At 53.0% G+C, this 18,855-nt stretch overlaps 1 protein-coding gene across 1 annotated transcript in view; it reads left to right on the top strand.

Moving 5' to 3' along the window:
• NKD1 (NKD inhibitor of Wnt signaling pathway 1) overlaps nt 1–18,855 on the top strand; it is an 89,524-nt gene that overhangs the window by 48,030 nt on the left and 22,639 nt on the right. The window contains exon 4 of the mRNA XM_055412805.2: nt 11,530–11,596. Within this exon, the coding sequence (XP_055268780.1) occupies nt 11,530–11,596 (67 nt within the window). The remainder of the gene's footprint in view (nt 1–11,529; nt 11,597–18,855) is intronic.

Genomic DNA, 18,855 nt, shown 5'->3' with positions numbered 1-18,855 from the left:
CTGGTGTGGTGCTAGTCCCTCCAGGTGGGCCTCTCGGACTACACTGCATGGAAACACACGCAGACGATTTTAGCAGATGCAATCGGATTCCCTCTGCTGTTTGGCAACTGCTTTTCTCTTTGACGAAAAGGTGGGGTGTGTCTTTCTGAGTCAGTAATTGTAGAGCCGTGTTTAGTCGTCAACACATACTCATGGCCTGCCCCCTCTGTCAGGCACTGCTATGTGTATCCGAGGGTGGTATGTGTCCCAGAGAAAAGCTAGGCAGGGAAGAGGGTGAGGGGGTATAGACGGGGCTGCAAGTTTAAATAGGGGTGTTTGGAAGATCTCACCCAGGTGATGAGGTGACCAAAACTTGGAGGAGTGGGAGGAGAGGATATTTGAAGAAAGATTCCCAGGCAGAGGAAACAGAAAGGACAAAGGCCCTGAGGTGGTGCCAAGTGTGTTTGAGCAATAGCAAGGAGCCTGGGGTGGCTGGGGCAGAGTGACAGAGAAATAACAGATGGAGGCAGGGAGGTGTTGTAACAGATTGGGTGGGGCTTTGTGGGGTGCTGGGAGGACCTTGGAGAATGGGGTGGGAGGTGGGTGCGGAGAATAGAAAAGGGTTGTCATTGTCCCGCTGCGTGGCCTGGAGCGCTCGGTGCGTGCGGGGAAGGGAAGACGTGGTCTCAGGGTACCTTTTGAAGGCAGAGCCAACAGGATACACTGTGGATTGAACAGAAGGGTTGAAAACACGTGGCAGGATGACTCCTGGGTTTCTGGCCTGAACAACAAGAAGGAGGGTGCTGCCCCAGTTGGACACAGGAAAGAAATCGGGAGCAGGGCTGGGACAGTGTGGTCTGAGACGCCAGCCCAGGGGCTTGATGGAAGCTTCAGGTTAGCAGGGAGCTGTGTCATTCTTCTTCATGGAACAAAGTTTAATTTCTTTTTAGTATAAAAACACTACATGTTCTTGATTTAAAAAAAGAGCAAGAAGAGAGAAAACAGAGAACCCAGGCAGTCTACAGACCTGGACAATGGGAAGGACAGCACCTCAACTCCCCAAGGATAGCTATTGCGTGTCCTTCCAGAAGTATTCCAGAGAATGTGACTCTACTTGATAAACAAAACGGGATCAGCTGTCCCGCACCTGCCCGCCCACCTAACGGCACTCACTCCCAGACAGTATCTTTAACTCTTCCGTTCTTTCACGGCCATCTCATGTGTGACTCTCGGGGCACTCCTGAGTCACAGGCCCATTTTACAGATGTGGACACTGAGGTACAGATCAGGGGACACAGCATTAGCTAAGATCCTGAATGAACTGCATCCTCTGGGAGCCCAGAGGGGCGACCGTTGATTATGTTCCAGTTTGATGGTGGTGGTGGTGGGGTGCTGGGAGTCAGCAGCCATACTAGAGCGGAGCAGGGAGACTTCATCCAGCCGTTAAGGGGAGAGGGCTCTCCCAGTGCAGAAAAGAGCACAGGTGGGATTTGGAGACCCCAAGGCAGGCAGTCCAGCTGGAGAGAAGCTGTCAAAGCTGGGTTATGGGGTTAGGGGCGGAGGGGAGGGAGATCAGGAGAGAGGAAGGCAGGCCTAGTGTCAGCTAGGATCAGAGGGGCAGGAAGATGACTCCTGCAAGAGCTTCAAGGCCAGATGCGGTGAGCTGTGTGTGTGTGTGTGTGTGTGTAGCAGAAGAGTCCTAGAGTCTAGCCCAAACCGTTCTTTGGTTCTCTCATGAAACTGATGAGGATTCTTTGGATATTCAAAACAAGAGGAACGTACTCCATCTGTTTATTTACATTCACAGAAGCCAGAAGCCTAAACCTCTTACTCTCAAGGCTGAGAGATATACCACACTTCCCCAGGTCCCCTGGCCTCTCAGGGCCCCTGACTGGGTTGGTCCTGGCCCTGGGCAGGGGTGCACGTCCTTTCCACACAAAGAGGTGGCCTGTGGTCTGTGGGGGCCCCGTTCTCTGGTCCACAGACGCCCGTGCGTCTGTCATAAGCAACCTGGATCACCGCCACCCTGCTTGGCCGGGCACACGCGCTGGACCCTGGCAGCCGACCTGGGGCTTGTCCCAAAGCCAGGAGCTGCTGGCAGCGGCAGTCCCAGCTGTTTGGTGATCAGAGGTGCACCCCAGCCCCTTTGGCCTGTCCTGTTATCAGCACCCAGCTGAGGGGTGTAGCAGGCCTGCCACATGGCACGTCGGTGGCATGGCTGGTCCGCAGCATGGTAGGCCAGGGGTGTGGCACACTGGTCATGTGGCAGGGTCAGCTGGCGGTGGCATGACTGGCCAGCGGCCAGGAAAGAGGCAGAGACGCTAAGAGGTGCTGAGTGCAGGCAGCCTGCCGGGCTTGCCGCTCAAGGCCTCGTTGGGTGGGCTGAGGCCTCGCTAGGTCCGGCTTTGATCAGCTGTACGATGTCCCGAAGACAGCGGGGCTGGAAGAGAGGCTGGGAGGGCAGAGAATGAAAGAGGGGGCCCAGAGAGAGAGAGAAGGTGCAGCTGTGTTGATGGCGTGCCGACTGCCTGGCGTGTGCTGCACGCTTCCACCTCCCTCCTAGTTCCTCTCTGCAGCTGCCCCACCTGGCGGGGGCCGTCATTTCCATGTTCTGATGAGGAAACCGAGGCACAGACAGGTGAAGTCACTTCAGTCACGTCTGACTCTGTGCGACCCTATGGGCTGTAGTCGACCAGGCTCCTCTTTCCGTGGGATTCTCTAGGCAAGAATACTGGAGTGGGTTGCCATGCCCTTCTCCAGGGGATCTTCCCAACTCAGGGATCGAACTCACGTCTCTTATGTCTCCTACACTGGCAGACAGGTTCTTTACCACTCAGCCACCTGGGAAGCCCCAAAAGCAGAGGAGCCAGGGTCAAAATCAGACGGTCACTTCACCTCCCTAAGCCTGTTTCCTGGTGGCTGAAATGGGGTGACAGCAGCGCCCAACCCATGGGGCTGTTTGGAGCGTTTGTGCATCTAACGTGCTGAGCAGAGCTCTGGCACAGGCCAGCCCTTACCAAAGAAACGCTGGTTACGATGATCACCGAGTCCTTTATACTCATGACCTCAGTTACTCCCACGCCCCAGCAAGCCCATCAGATCCCGGGTTCCACTGTAGAAATTCCTTTGAACACTGACTTGTAGGAAAATTCCAGTCACGCAGCAGCGAGCATCGCACCCCACCCGGCCCTGGACCATCTGCCTTGCGTCGGGTCATCTCCTTGGAAGAGCCTGAAATCCCAGAGGCTGGAGGTTAGGGCACATTCTGGGTCATGCTAAGTTTTGCCATTTTCTGTTGGCATCAGCCATGTTCTCCATGTCCAGAGTCACATTCCAAAAGTGTGAGCCCTAGAGGGAGGGCCTGTGGTTACAGGAAAAGGAGGATCCGTGAGAACCTTCTTTCATCCGACCACACCAGGCACTCACCTTGCTCCCTGCCTCCCTGCTTCCTCCCCCAACTCCTTCCCTCCTGTCAGAACCAGCCTGATGGCTCAAGGTGGAGGCGGCAGCGGGCAGAGACTTCAGCTTTGGACTCCTTAAACCTTGTCCTTTCCAGGGCCCGTTCCACATTCTACCAGGGGGATGGGATTTGAGGTTGGTGGTGGACATCTTGTATTTTAACAGTTTCATCTTGGTTTCATACGCATCATATTTTTTTAAAACCTCAGCTTCAACTAGGACATCACACCCATGATTTTATTGATCTTCTTATGGTAAGACTTTCAGGAATTTTTAAATAAATCTTCATTGGAATAGAGTTGCTTTACAGTACTATCTTAGTTTCTACTGTACAGCAAAGTGAATCAGCTATGTGTATACATAAATCCCCTCTTTATTGGATTTCCTTCCCATTTAGGTCACCACAAAACACTGAGTAGAGTTCCCTGTGCTATACAGTTGTTTAGTTGCTAAGTCATGTCTGAGTCTCTCGCGCCTGTCAGGTTCCTTTGTCCTTGGGATTTGCCAGGCAAGAATCCTCCAGTGGGTTGCCATTTCCTTCTCTAGGTTTTCTTTTTTTCAAGAGGACAGAGAGAGCCAATTTAGAGAAAAGTATTAAGTACTCACGGTGGCTCAGGTGGGACCCAGTCTTGGGGGAGGTTGGGATGATGGCTTAAGGGTGCCCACGGCTTGCTGGGTTGACAGCCCAGGCTGTGGGCTTCGCTTCTTGTTGTCTGTGGCTGGCTGTGTCTCCAGGATGGGACAAACCCGTCTTTGGGTGTGATTTGTACCTTGTAGGGTCTAGGACCTGGGGGTCAGAGGAGGGGGACGTAGTGGCCCAAGAGTCAGGCCCCAAGGGTCAGAAGTCCTCCCCTCCCATGCCCTGCCTACCATCCACCTTCTTGAGAAGCAGTCCTTCAAGTCTAGGAAGCAAGCTCAGGCTGGAGTCCCTGCGACATGGGCCCAGAGATTACATCTCAAGCAGATTAAAAACAGTCAGGGAGAAATCTGAGGAATTTTAATGACTGCCACACATCCCTGGAGTGCTGTTCCTCATAGACGAACATGCAGGCTGGCGCTGTGGGCCGCAGCCCTCAGGGCCCACCTTCCCATCCCCCCACCCAGCTTGCTGGGCTCCCACAGTGGGGTAGGGCTTGGGGACACTTGTGGAGGTGTTGCAGTGAAGCCGGCGGTGGCAGCTTCCTCCCTCTGGTCTCCAAGCTTGGCTGGGAATCCTGGGCTTGGTGCTGGGGTCTTTGGAGGTCAGAGTTTTCAGTTGTAAGAATTGGCGTGAACAAGGAGGGCAATTTAGTGGCTTCTGTGGCAATTTAGCTGTTTGGTCCCCAGGAAAGGCCGATGAAAGTGGGTCTGACTCAAAATTCATCCAACAGATATTTGAGTGTCTGCTATGCAGCAAGCCCTGTCCTAGAGCAAAATGAACTCAGATCCCAGCCCTCCGGGGGCCTCCTTGTTAGAGAAGGCTGGACCTGAGGCTGTGGACGAGCACCCTCTCCCGCGTGGGTCTCTCTCTGTCCCTGTGGGTGGGGAGGTGTTCTCTCCTGGGTGGACCTTCTCCAGCAGCTGGAGAAGAGAGGAGGTGCAGCCTTGATACCAGAGAAGATGTCTTTTCCAGCAGCTTCCGTGAGAAGGATCCTGGGGGACAACTCCACTTGGCTTCGCTGCAGCCAGAGGACACGTGCTGGGTATGTGGACCTAGAGCTCCCACAGGTGACCTGTGGCCCCTTGAGGCTGCAGTGTCCTCAGGGGAGTGGCCAAGGGCTCTGCCCCATTTGCTCCTTTGAGAGGAGGTGCCATTTCTCTTGGGAAGCTGCCCCTTGAGGTCTGCTGGGTTCTGCTGGAATCTGGTCTGGAAAGAGTGTGTCTGTTTCCCTCTCTGGGGAGGAGGGAATCCCCAGCCCCTGACACTGGAGTCCGGGCCCCCAGAAGGCCCCTCTAGTGCTGCTGCCGGCACCTTTTACCTATTTCCCGGCCCGTGTGCATAGAGCATCCTTGGGGGGCTAGAGAACGCTCTCAGAGGGCAGAAATAACAAAGGGTGGAGGCGTATGTTGCAATCGGGGACGTTGCAACTCAGAAAGTGGATGGTCCTCTCACTCTTGATTCCTGAGTGAAGCCCAAGAAAAGGGGTCTCCCTGCTGCTGGGTGGGGAGCTGGAGCCCCAGAAAGCCTGTGCTCGAGGCCCCATGAGCATCATGGTGGCCTTCTACCCCGTTTTCCAGACAAGGAGCCCAGGGCCACGGAGCCCTAGCCCCTCCCTGTCACTTTCTCTTCTTAAGTGACCTTGAACCAGCTACTTAGTCTCCTGGCTGAACTTCAGGCCCCTCTCTTGTCAAGCGGGTTCTTGTATGTGATTTTGCTAAAACAGTGTTTTAATGACCCAAGTGGCACAGGAGGATGCTTGCCTTAAAATCTGGAGCCATTCTGATGAAGTTTGTGACTGTTTCCCTCGATCTGGTCGCCCTCCCCTCCTTGGGAGTAACCGTGGATATTGTGCTCCTGTTGGCGGCCTTGTGGTGCGTGTGTGTGTTTGGTGTTTTCTTGAGTATACGAGTAGAATCGTACCCTGTGTCTCGCACGTGGCGTGGCTTCTGTGTGTCAGTTTGCAGATCTCCCTGGCTCTTTGGAGCCTCTGTGTGGTTTTGCACACGTCGATCTGGTTCACTTTCCTTTGCTGGGTGTCCAGAGTGTTTCTGACTGTGGGCTAACATCAACAGCCTTGCCTTCAGCCTCACTGAACTTGAACACATCTCCCTGGTGCACACACACGAGTGTTGCACATCAGGGTGGACACTGAGGCATTGAATCGCTGGGTGTTAGGGTTTTTCAAGGATAAAATGTGAGAATGTTCCAAGCACATGGCAGGAATAGGGTGCTGCAGAAGGAGAAGTTCACGCTTGTGTTCCCTTCCCCGATTTGCATCAGACACTGTCCTAGGTATCTGGTCTGCATTTTCTTACTGACTCCTCTTTGACAACGAAATCCCCATTTTATAGAGGAGCAAAATGGGGCCCAGAGGGGTTAAGTAAGGCATCTGCTATCACTCAACTCCCAGGGGGCGGGAAGGCGCCTGACTCCCATGTCCAGCTGGGTTCTGGGAATAAAATATCCCTGCCGTGCACGGCCAGAGCTTACTCTCCGAGGGGCCTGCCTGCGGCAGCGCTGGTTCCCCAGGAACGCCCCGAGTGCAGGAACGCCGCCTCTATGGAGTGTGCTGGGTAGAGGGAGCTCGCCAGGAATTTCCTGGATCAGCTCCAGGGCAGGCTGCTTGGATCTCAGGGTTACAGGGTGGCTGGGTCCTGCCCCCCACCCTTCTCTACCCCTGGCTTGTCCCAGCCCCGTGCATTCTTGGAATCTGTAAGTTGTGCCGTGTTCTGTGGGCATCAGGAGTTGCCTTTGAAACCCCGTGGCACCAACATCTGTTAGCTCTTAGAGAACAGAAAGATTGACAAAGAACTGCTGGGGCAGGCGGTGGGGAAAGATATTAAGCTCAGGAGTATGAAGTCTCAAAGACAAAGAGGAAAAAACCCTAACTGAACTCCAGCCCGCTCCCAAGGCCCTGCTTTGATGTGGGTTCCCATCCCTGGAGGCCTTATAAGGCACTGTGCCTGCAATTCTGGGCTCTGGGCTGGTGCTGGCTGCACATTCAGCACCCGGAGAAGCTGGCCTCTTGTCCTGGGGCCCAGTGTGGGGCAGAGGAGGGGCAGCGCTGGGACTCGGGAGGGAGGCAGGTCTGGGCCCTGTAGGCCACTCAGCCTGGCCCACTGGGCAGGAGGCAGCCTGGTACCAGGTTGGGTGGATCCAGGAAGGTCTTTGATCAGAACTTGGAGCAGAGGCTGAGTCTGACTGTCCCAGAGACCAGAAGAGAGGGGGCCGTGATGGCTGAGTTGAAGAGAGCAGTGAGGGAGGTCACTGCACACCATACCCCACACTCAGGCTTCTTCCAGGGCAGTGTGGTGAAGAGTATGGGCTCTGGAGCCATGCAGCCTGCCTTTAATCCTGGCTCTGACACTTACTAGCTGTGTGACTTTGGGCAAGTCACGAAACCTCTCTGTGTCTCAGTTTTCTCATCTGTAAAGTGGGGATGATAATGGTATTACCTCAAAGGACTGCCATGGGAGTTAAATGCAAAGCACCAGAAATATGAACCAGACAGGAGAAGAGTGTATTTCTCTGTGTCTTGATTCTTTGAGTCTGTGGGGGCGCCTCGGGTCTGGTGAGCCATTCAGCTTTGCCCAGCAATGTTCTAGTAGCCATTTGACAGTAAGAGTGCAAGTAATAAATGGTAACCACTGTCTGTTAAACCCCAATCATGGTATCAGATGTAATGATAAGTAGTTTCCATGCAATGGCTCACACCTGCCCCGAGACAGAGTGACTGCTCTCATCCCTATGCAGAGATGGGAAGACTGAGGAACACTGGAGATAAACCTCCTTCACCCACGTAGAGCAGGGATTTGAACCAAGGTCTGAGCAGCACCAGTTCCGTGTCCTGCATCCTCTGTGCTGGGGCACCCCTGGGACTCATGGCCAGGAGCCCTGCATGCAGGGTTTGGGGCCAGGCCCTTAGGACCATCCTGCAGGAAGGCTCCTGGCCGAGACTTGGCCCTGTCCCAAACCTCGTGAGGAGGAGCCATGGGGCTTTCGAGTCCTGCAGGACAGAAGGGAGTGTTTGGTCTCTGACACACTGGAGCTGCTGGCTGGACTGATTTTCTACACTTCTTTAAGCATGATTCTTGGTCCCCAGCAAGTGCCAGGACTCTTGGCCATCTCCATCCCCATGCCCATGGGAGCCCCAATTGCACTGTACAAGGTCAGGCCAGGCACCTGAAGGAGCTGGCTCAAGTCTTGGCTCTGCTGGTGATCCACCTTAGGGTCTCCCCGCCTCTTGGAGGCTCCTCCTCATTTAAACCCACAGGACTGTTGGGAAGCCCATTTTCTGGAGGTTCTGGTGAATATCCCAATGGATCAGTACCTCATATATATCATGAGGGCTTGGGGATGTGAGTGATTGTCACTGGCATTGTTTTCCTATATCATTCCTTGAGGGTTGAGGCACTTTGTAGGAAGACAGTAACAATTAATACCTTTCACTTTAAAATTTGCACATCATTTTTATGAGCATTTGTTCCTCAAGAGATGGAAAGAGCAGGGCTGTTATGATGATAAAGGGAGATAATATAAAGTGCCTGGCACATAGGAGATGCACAGTAAGTGTCAGCTGACTTTTTAATGGTTTATCACTGTGCCCATTTTACAGATAAGTAGTTTGAGATTTCCCAGAAGGCAACGGCTGGCCCCACATCCAGGGCGAGGGAGGCCACGGAGGCAGGATATGATCCTGTGTCTGACTCAACATTTTATGTGGCCTCTGACCTGGTGATTCAAAGCTCGAGGACTACAGACACGACACTCCCCAGGCCCTAGGCTGTCTGGGTCAGTGGAGGAAGTGAATGTTTGCCATAAGTGATCAGCTGCACAGCCCTGGGTGTCAGCGGACCACAGTGCTGAGGAGCCGTCGATGTGTCACACAGAGCAGAGTGAGGTTTAGTGGGAAGAGACCGACCCCAGAACTTGCCAGAACTCTGCTTTCATATGCAGAGACGTATCTTTAATATGTCAAGAGAGCCAGATCCGCTCAGCAGACAGTTCTTCTCAGGGAGCACTGAAGCCGTCATCCAAGTGATGACTGTGGGTGCGAGGCATCGTTATGGGGCTTCTTCCAGAAGGCTGCTTTGTTGCTGGTGACGTTTGTAGTCGTTAAACTCCTCTGAGTGTGCCAGTAAAAAGATGCCAGTGCCCAGAAGTTTCCATCTCACGGGTCCTGTCAGCCTTGCCAGGAGCGGTCCGGGTGGCTCAGAGGTCAGTGCCGGCTCCCAGCCTCCACTGGGCTTCCGCACACGCGGGTCTGTCGCTTCCCTTGAAGACGGTCACCCACTCCTGTGAGGAAGCGCTGCCTGCCAGCCTTTCTGGAGAAGCGGCATCCGTCTCTCTCCCGCATGAAAGATCGGCTTTAATTGGCTGCCGGCGCGTCCCAGCCATCTAATGATGCCAGCCAAGTGCAGCCCTTTCCTGTCACCATCTCCCAGTTCCCCTGTCAGCTCCAGCTCTGTTAACACAAACAGCCAGTTTACAAGCCCAGGAAGTGTTCAGTGATTATAATAATTGGCGGAGGAGGAGAGAGAGAAGACATCCTGACTCGAAGAATAATGCAGCCTGGTTTTGAAGTCCATGGGACACCAGCGGTCTGAATGACCACATTTGAACAACGTCTAAGAAAGGGTGTGTAATGCCCTAGAATGATTTGAAAGAAGAAAGAGAACAGAGAACACCACCTCTAATCCATAAAACGTTAGCTGTTCATCTTTAAAAACACACACACACGAGACTTATCTCCAGCTGTGTCCAATTGATAAGATCAGCTATACAAAGCATTGTTTTTCTTTTGTTAATCGAGGCGAGCTCATGGTTTTTCTCTTAAGCATCTCCAGTGCAGGATTTTTTTTTTTCCTTCTAATTTTTGAAGAGTGTGTTTTTTCTTTTTCTTTATACTTTTTTTTTTTCAAAAGGAGAAGTTGGCGAGAGCTGCCAAGTTGAGGCTTTTTTGTTGCTCCTCTTTTTGTGGTTCATGAAGCACCGCCACGGCATCACTGTGGGCATCAACAGACAGAAAGCAGTGTGACCCTTCCCCCCACACCCAAACCTCATCTCTCCCCCAAAAGAGGGGCATTTCCCAATGTGGCTTCCTCGGAACATAAATCCCATGTGAGGCTTTTGAAAAAAGCTTCCTGGTCTAAATAGGTTTGAGGGGTGCAGCATAAGCTACTACTTAGGTATCCACAGTCTGTTACCATACTAAGTCTTGCAGTAAAGGGTCTTGTTTGCGTGCATGCATGCTAAGTTGCTTAGTCGTGTCTGACTCTGCAACCCCATGGACTGTGGCCCACGAGTCTCCTCTGTCCATGGGATTCTCCAGGCAAGAATACTGGGAATGGGTTGCCACACCCTCCTCCAGGGGATCTTCCCAACCCAGGGATTGAACCTGTGTCTCTTACATCACCTGCATTGACAGGTGGGTTCTTTACCACTGGAGCCACCTGGGAAACCCAAAGGGTCTTGTTTAACTTTGTTTAAAACAATCTTTTTTGATCTCATTACTCCTCTTGGCAGAATACAAATAAATACAGAAGCTGTTTGATAAGCGCTTGTCTGGTCTCCTCTGTGTCTAGAGTCATACTACTGGAGCAGGATCAGATAGATGGGACCTTTATTGACATCCCAGAAATTTCCCAGCCTGTGGACCTAACTAACTTCCCTTGCCAACCTGACCACACGTGGGTGGCAGCTGGACCAGGCTGATTGGGAGCAGCTCTGCTACATGGCATGATTTACTGGACATTTTAAACTCACGCCTGCAGACCAAGGCAAGGCATGTGCAAGGATCAGGCCAGATGATGGAAGGGGGAGATGTGGGAGGCATGATTGAAGATCAGCAAAAGGCAGAGCCTACAGGTTCCTAGATGTTGTGCTGAAGATGTTGTGTTGGGTTTATGTTAAGGGATTATGTCAAGTTTGGGTATATGTTAACAGCTGGATTTATGCTGAGGGAGTGCTCCCTTCAGCAAACCAGGCCCTCTTTATAAACTCATCAAGACACCTGCCTGGGACCCTCTCATAGAGGAAGGATCCAAACTGAGGTCTCCTCTAGGGACCCACAGGGGTGGCTCTGGTCCTGAGTGTATCGGGTTGGCCCAGAGGGGTAGAGGAGGGACATTTTCTGACCTTGTCTTTGTCATTTTCCTGGGTGGAGGGTGGATCTCCCTTTCCAAGTGGGAAGTGTGAGCCTGTGTAATGTTTTGTGGCAGGCTGTAGGCTAAGAAAAACTTGCTTTCTAAAAAGCAGCACAATAATGAACTTTACAAGTGTCATAGACTCTCCCTACTTGACCTAAATTTCCATCAGAAGAATGAGAACAGGGTCCCTACTTCTTTGTGAGCAGCCAAACACACCTTCACCATGCCACCTTGACCGTAAGGAGGCCAGGTTCCTACCTGACTCCAGTACTTCTTTAATATTCCTGCTTTGTCTTCCTCCAGGAGCTTGTGGGTGAAGTTTTCAGAGAAACGCTCAGCGAGGAGGAAGAGGAAGACTTTCGTCTAGAAGGTACCAGAACCTATTACTTTCTTCCCAAGGGGAGTGAGGTAGGGAAGGACCATCTGGTCTACCTTATGCCTTGCATACCCTCCAGAAAATCTGCACACCAGGAGGAGGACAGGACTCTCTGTGGGGGTGCACTGGGGGTGGATGGGATGAGGAGCAAGAGGGAAGTGGAGCGCCTCATTGGTCCTCGCTGGGAGTGGATTCAGGTCACCCAGGTTCACACCCTGCTCTGTGTTACCCATGGGGTCTTGAACAAGTTGTTTGATCTCAGCTTCCCTACTGCAGGGGAGTGGCCACTCATAGGCTTCTCAAGCAGGGCTAGGCATGTGGTACGCACTATTTGAAGCAACCCTTGTGTTTCTCCATTCACATCACACACCTGGAGCACAGGTATGCACACACACGAACAGAGCCCCAACCCCTCACCGCTTTCCTCTGTAGCTCTCACTCCTTTCTTTCTTCAAGGAAGCAGTGCATTGTAGAAAGAATTAGGACACTCAGGTAGAGGGTCAGGGGCCACTGGTATACCAATTTGACTTTAGGAAGCCACGTCACCTTTCTGAGCCTGTTTCTATACTTGTAGAATGGGAATGAGGGCCTCTTCCTACTCAATTCCCTAAGCTGGTGCAATGACTGGACAGCATAGGAAAGCATTTGCTAAAAGGGATAGAATTTCCCTTTTTCACTCAGAATCAGAGGAGAGAATTGCTGAACTGGCATAGCCTTTGGGCAGTAAATGTGCTTCCCTGGAGGCTCAGACAATAAAGAATCCACCTGCAATGCAAGAGACCTGGGTTTGATCCCTGGGTGGGGAAGATCTCCTGGAGAAGGGAATGGCAACCCACTCCAGTATTCTTGCCTGGAGAATTCCATGGACAGAGGAGCCTGGCGGGCTACAGTCCATGGGGTGACAGAGTCAGACATGACTGAGTGACTAACACTTTGTACAGTAAAGCCCTCTCTGGGACTGGGATAGGGGGCTGGCAAGGGTCTCTGAGGGGAAATACAGGTCTCGGAAAGGCTGTAGGGCCCTGAGAGGAGAGTAGACCATGCCAGGAAGTTCTGGAGGGGAGCCTTGGCCAGACCCAAGGACTGTGGCCACATCAGGCCTGAGAGCTGTGATAAATGTAGACTCCTCAGCTCCACCCAGGCTGCTGAATCTGGTCTGCTGTCATAGGCTCCTCAGATGACTTGTGTGCATGCTGTACTTTGAGAAGCACTATTCTGAGAGATTCACTCTGTGGCCCAGGATTTGGAGGGTGCTTGGGACCTGAGTGTCTTTCAGACTTTGCTCAAATTCAAGCAGGTCCCAAATAGAAGGAGGAGGAGGCATGTGGACAGACATCTCCGTCAGGACTCTAGGGTGTTTCTCTTGAGCATGTTTGCCTGTGGATCTGGGGCTACACCGGAGAAGGCAATGGCAAGCCACTCCAGTACTCTTGCCTAGAAAATCCCATGGATGGAGGAGCCTGGAAGGCTGCAGTCCGTGGGGTCGCTAGGGGTCGGACACGACTGAGCGACTTTACTTTCACTTTTCACTTTCACACATTGGAGAAGGAAATGGCAACCCACTCCAGTGTTCTTGCCTAGAGAATCCCAGGGACGGGGAGCCTGGTGGGCTTCTGTCTATGGGGTCACACAGAGTCGGACACGACTGAAGTGACTTAGCAGCAGCAGCAGCTGGGGCTACACTCCGGCCCAGTGGCTTTGATTGTTGTTGTTCCCTGGGCTTCCCCAAGCCTCAGCTGTCCTCCTCGGCTCCATGGAGAGATGCCAGCACCTGGTGCCTAGAGTTGATCTGGGGAGTCAGGTGAAGGCCTGCAAGATGTAGGATCTGGGGGCTAAGGTGACCCCAGACATGGATTACATGGACTTCAGCACTCATTCCATTTTCTATTCATTTGCTCAATCACCTGGTAACTTAGCAAGTTCATCCTCTTATTCATTCATCCTTCCATCTATTCCATCCACCCCTCGCCATACAAGTATCCACCTGTCCACTTATCTATCCATTCATCCACCCATCACTCACTCATAGTCCACCCAGTGATCCATGACCCACCCGTTCAGCGCTCATCCATCCATCTTTTGCTCCATCCTTCCTTCACTGCTGTTCATTCATCTACCTTCTCTTTTGTCACCCATCCGGCCAGTCCTTGTCTACCACCCAGCCATCCATAATCCATCCTTCACCCATCTCTTCATCATCTATCACTCATTCCTTAACCCACTTAACCATCTTCCAGTTGGCATTCACTCATCTCACCATCTGTCTATATTTTCATCATTTATTGAGTCCCAGGTTACTGCCCCAAATGAGGCACTTCTCTGGCCACTGAGGCTCAGCCTGAAATCATGTAATTGGTTTCACATGAGGCATCCTTCCCTGCAGACATGAGATGCCCATGGAATCCTCCTCTTCGGAAAGGGAGGGTGCTTTGTTCAACCTCTGTTCAGAGTACGAGCCCTGTTGGATGGAGTAGAAGGAGCACTTGGTTGAGGAACCCATAGACTTATCTCCAGGTCCCCCCTCCCCTCCTGCTCCCACAGTGACTTGCTATGGCTTTTGGCCAGGTCCCTCCCTCTCTATAAAATGATCCATGGGGATGTGGACTCCGTGGATGCTCGGAGAATGTGGGCACCTTGTAGAGAGGATAAACTGCTGTGGGGTGGCACTTACAAACATTGGTTGATGGATGGGAGATAAACAGGAGGTGCCCAAGAGTCCCAGCTCCTGTCAGGGAAAGGGTGGGGATGTTGGTGGCACTTGGTCGATCCCTGTGGTCCACCAGCTGCAGGTCAGCCTTCGAGGACAGCTTTGAAGGTGCCTCGACTGGGCACCTTGCCAGTCATTGACAGCGTCCAAGTATATCAGTACCACCATTGGAGGGGGGCAGGGGTTGGGAGCCACAAGCCTGACTCACTTTCCAACTAGGGATTAGACTCGGTTGTTGGTGGTCAAGTTTCCAGCCCCTTTTCTTCAAACAAAAGCTTATACAGAGCACAGAATGTAAGGCAGACCAGGTTGCTGAAAGATGCAGTGTGCTATAGATAGTATGTTAATTACCTTTTATGTAACAAAGGGTACCAGAGAGCACTCTGTGTTTCCTTGTATGTGTGAATGTGGACCACATATGTATGTATAGAATTGTGTAGCTAGAAGCCTAGACAGACAGAAAGAGTAGTTCCTTCTGAACAGGGGAGGAGGAGATTAAAACTGGAAAGCGTGGTCAGAGGATTGTAGTATTAACTGTAATTAATGTTTCAACTTTTACAAGAAAAATGTGATCATGTATTCCTTTGAAGCGAAAGACTAATAACAGAATTAAAAAGTGAAAACAATAAGTACATAAGGCAGTAGGGCTGGGCTGCTCTGGGCCTGCCTGTGTGGCCCCTGAGGCTTCTTGGAAGGGATGCTGGCCCCAGCGGCTGGCTGTGGTTCTTGGGCCACCGCTGGCGCCGGGTCCGAGGCAGCGCTCCCAGGATGATGGACATGGCTGTGGACAGCTAGGCCTGGTGGGCACTGCCACGCCCTGGCCACAACGAAGCAGCCACCTGGCCTGGAGCTGGGGCTGCGGGCATCTCTCTGAGCCTCGGGCCAAGGGAGAGCAAGCCGAATCCTGAATCTCCTCTTTGTCTTCCTGTTGGCCAAGTTCATTGCCTCTTGGCCGACTGGAGGGCTGTTAAGGGAGAAAAAAGGCCATCTGAGGCGTGAAGATAAAAAGAAGTCTTTTAGCCATCCCAGGAGAGGATGGCTTTAGCTCCTGCGTTGTTATGTAAAGCCGGGCCTAATCCAGCGTCTTAACTGCCTTAACTGGCCAGCTGGGAGCTCGAGGGATGGGAGATTAAGGCTGGGCTCAGAGCGAGGGCTGGGACTGCGAGCTCCTTTTGAACTGTGGAGAGAACAAAGTAAGCACGAGAAGTCCTGCGCTCCAGAGCTGTCCTGGTGTAGCAGGCGGGACCTGTGGCTTGTGGGGGGAAGGGAAAGGGAACCCCCCTTTCTGCTGACCCAGCAAGGCACGGAGGACTGGGGAGGCTCACCCCACCCTTCACTCCAGTGCCCACCTGAGGTCCCCACCTCCCCAGTTGGGCAGGACGACAGGTGGTGGCAGCCTGTGGCTTGTGCCTGAGGTGGACCTTGGGGCTCCAGGAAGCACTGTGTCTGGGCGTGTCCTCTCGACCCAGCGTAGACTGAACTCTGGCTCTGCGCCCGTCAGGGGAGAAGGGCCTGTGGATGGTCGCAGGCCCCTTCTCTCCCCGCGTCCCCTCTCACCCCGACCTAGTGCTGGCCACATCCCTGCGCAACATCTTGGCTCACTCTCACTTCTCACCCTTGGCCTCTGACCACTAACCCCCAACAGCGTGACTGTTTCTTGTCTTTCTACCTCGTTGCTTGGAGGTGAAATTGGGCAGAGTGCGTTAGCTGGGCATCTTCCATAGAAAGTTGAGTCCACAGAACTCTGCCTGCTGGTCGTGCATTTATTAAGGACCAAAAGTGAGTCAGGCAGCCCCTCCCTCTGGGGCCTGCCCCCCCCAAGGCCCCCAGGGCTGCTGCCAGACAGGCCTTGCTTTGGCCTAACCCAGGTGTTGCCTGGCAGAGTCTGCGGGGGTCTCGGCTTCTCTGGCCCGAGAGTGGAGGTGCCTGGAGTCCTGCAGAGCAGAGCAGTGGTGTTGGGACTGACACCCAAGGGCAAAGCAGTCCTACTGTGAGCTCAGGGCCTGTCCCAGTTGGCATGGCCCGAGATTGGTCTTTCTGCCCCCCCGCCATGGGAATACACATGAGGCACTTTTCTCCCTTTATTCTGGAGTCAGACCCCAGATCCAGCCTGGCTGTACTGCAGCTCACTGTGTGATCTTAGGAGAGTCACTTAACTTCTCTGTGCTTCAGTTTCTTGTTGGGGGCAGACATAGCGCGTCTTCCTCTGAGGGCCTGTAACAGCGAGGTTATTTATATAAGCCCAGAGTGCAGCGCTGGTTCAGAGTGTGCCAGTGTCTGTGAGCTGTCCTGACTCTTGTTCCATGGGTTCCTCTTTCTTGAAGAGGAGCCAACTGGTGTTTGTAATTATTTACTAGTCCAGATCAAAGTAGGCCTATTTTCAAAGCTTCTTTAATCCTATTAGAATCTCTGAATATCTCCTTCCACTCCCAGTGCGTGACATCGTCTGGCGTGCCATAAGCGCTCAATAAAAACAGATCTTCCTTAACTTAGGATGGGATCGTGCGTGCGTGCCAAGTCGCTTCAGTAGTGTCCAACTCTGTGACCGTATGGACTGTAGCCCGCCAGACTCCTCTGTCCATGGGATTCTCCAGACAATAATACTGGAGTGGGTTGCCATGCCCTCCTCCAGGGGATATTCCCAACCCAGAGATCAAACCCGTGTCTCTTATGTCTCCTGCATTGGCAGGTGGATTCTTTACCACTAGTGCCATCTGGAAAGCCCTAGGATGGGGTCATGTCCCAAAAAACCCATTGTAAGTTGAAAATATCATTAGTTGAAAGTACGTTCATACATCTAACCTGAACATCATAGCTTAGCCTTGCCCACCTTACATTAGCCTACACTTGGGTGAAATCATCTAACACAAAGCCTATTTATAACAGTGTTGAATAGCTCATGTCATCTATCGAATACTGTGCTGAAAGTGAAAAAAAGTTTGGCTGTCTGAGTTTAGGATGGTTGTAAGTGTATGGGTTCTTGACCCTCATGATCACGTAGCTGACTGGGGGCTGGGACCCTCTGTCCAGCATCACAAGAGGAGTTGTACCACATATCGCCAGCCTGGGAAAAGATCCAGATTTGAGATTCCAAGTACAGTTGTGAATCACTTTTGTACCATTGTAAAGTCAAAAAAATTGTTAGTCAGGGCCCAACTGTGCTCTCTAGAAGAATGAAGCCAACACCATGAAGTCTTTGGAGTCCAGCTCCCAGGAAAGCCCTGTGTGCCCCACTCCAGTCCATCGAGGCTCCCAGGTGGGAAATGTCAACCCTTCACAGAGCGAAGGAGCCCTTGGGAGGCCTTTCGTGCCCTTCATTTGTACTAAGAAATCTGAGGCCCAGTGAGGGGCGTGGCCTGTCTCAGGTCACACAGCAGACATGAGGACAGTCTCTTCGTCACTCAGCACAGTTTAATATTTGCTGAGTGCCCACTGCAGCTGTGGGGCCCTGTTAGGCCCTTGGGTTCCAGCCACGGACAAGGTAGGTGGGCCCTTCTGTGAGGGTGTTGGCACGAGGGAGGCAGGTAGTGAATTGATACTCTGGTTCACACAGGTTCTGGGAGGGGTGTTCTGTGAAGAGGTAGGTGGAGGGAAGGTGAAGGGTGATGGGCCTCTCTGAGGGGGTGACGTTTCAGCTGAGATGCAGGTGCCAGGAAGGCGCCGCCATGGGCGGATGTGAGGGGTGAGCGGTCAGAAGGAGTGAGGGGAGCCACAGGGTGGGAGGGCTGTGGGGTTTGGAGGAGCACAGAAGGGAGGCCCAAGTGACAGCCAGGGACCAGGGGGATGGGGTGGGGCGGCCGGCAGGGGTGGGGCCCTGGGCTGGGGTTTTGAAGAGAGACTGTTGGCAAGTTTGAGGTAGATGAGTGCCAGATTCTGACTTCCCTTTTCACCAGAGAACTGTGGCTTCTGTGAAGGACAGGTCATTCTGAGGTGGGGGGGAAGCCATGAGAACAGGATGCGATTGCGATGGTGCAGGGGAGAGCTGATGGCCTCGGCCTAGTGGGGCTGAGGGGCTGGAGAGACATGGAGGGGCCTGGGGGTGGGGTAGTAGGGCTGGGAGACGGGGGTGAGGGAAAGAAAGGGATCCCAGGGACACCTTAGGGACTGGGCTTCGGGAGCTAAGCGTTCACTTCTGAGGTGGTGGTTTTAGCAGGTGACCATGTCTTTTGTGTTTGGATGTATTGGCTTCAAGATGCCTGTGTGACATGCAGGTGGGGGTGTGGAGGAGACAGATGGACACCGAGTCTGGAGTTCAGGGAGCAGCTGGAAAGAGAGAGAAAGAGAGAGAGGGGACTTCTCAGGAAGAGGCCACGGACAGCTCCACCAGAGCCCTGGAGTCCCAGGCGAGGCTCTCAATCGATGGGGCAGCCGGTGGTTCCCGTCAGTCTGGGAGGAAGGGGAGTTCACTGCCGAGCAGCAGGGACCCCCAGATGGAGGGGGCAGGCGGGCCACACCCCGCTGGCTCCTCTCCCTCAGTTCAGAGCCTGTCCTGCCGGCGAGTGTCAGTCGCCCCGACTCCAGTCCACTGCAGTCCCCCCAGAAGCCC

This window comes from Moschus berezovskii, chromosome 22 (genome assembly GCF_049115385.1).
Source record: "Moschus berezovskii isolate FMDL1 chromosome 22, NW_MosBer_1.0, whole genome shotgun sequence".
NCBI classification, from domain to species: domain Eukaryota; kingdom Metazoa; phylum Chordata; class Mammalia; order Artiodactyla; family Moschidae; genus Moschus; species Moschus berezovskii.
This window is presented reverse-complemented; position numbering and strand designations above follow the sequence as displayed.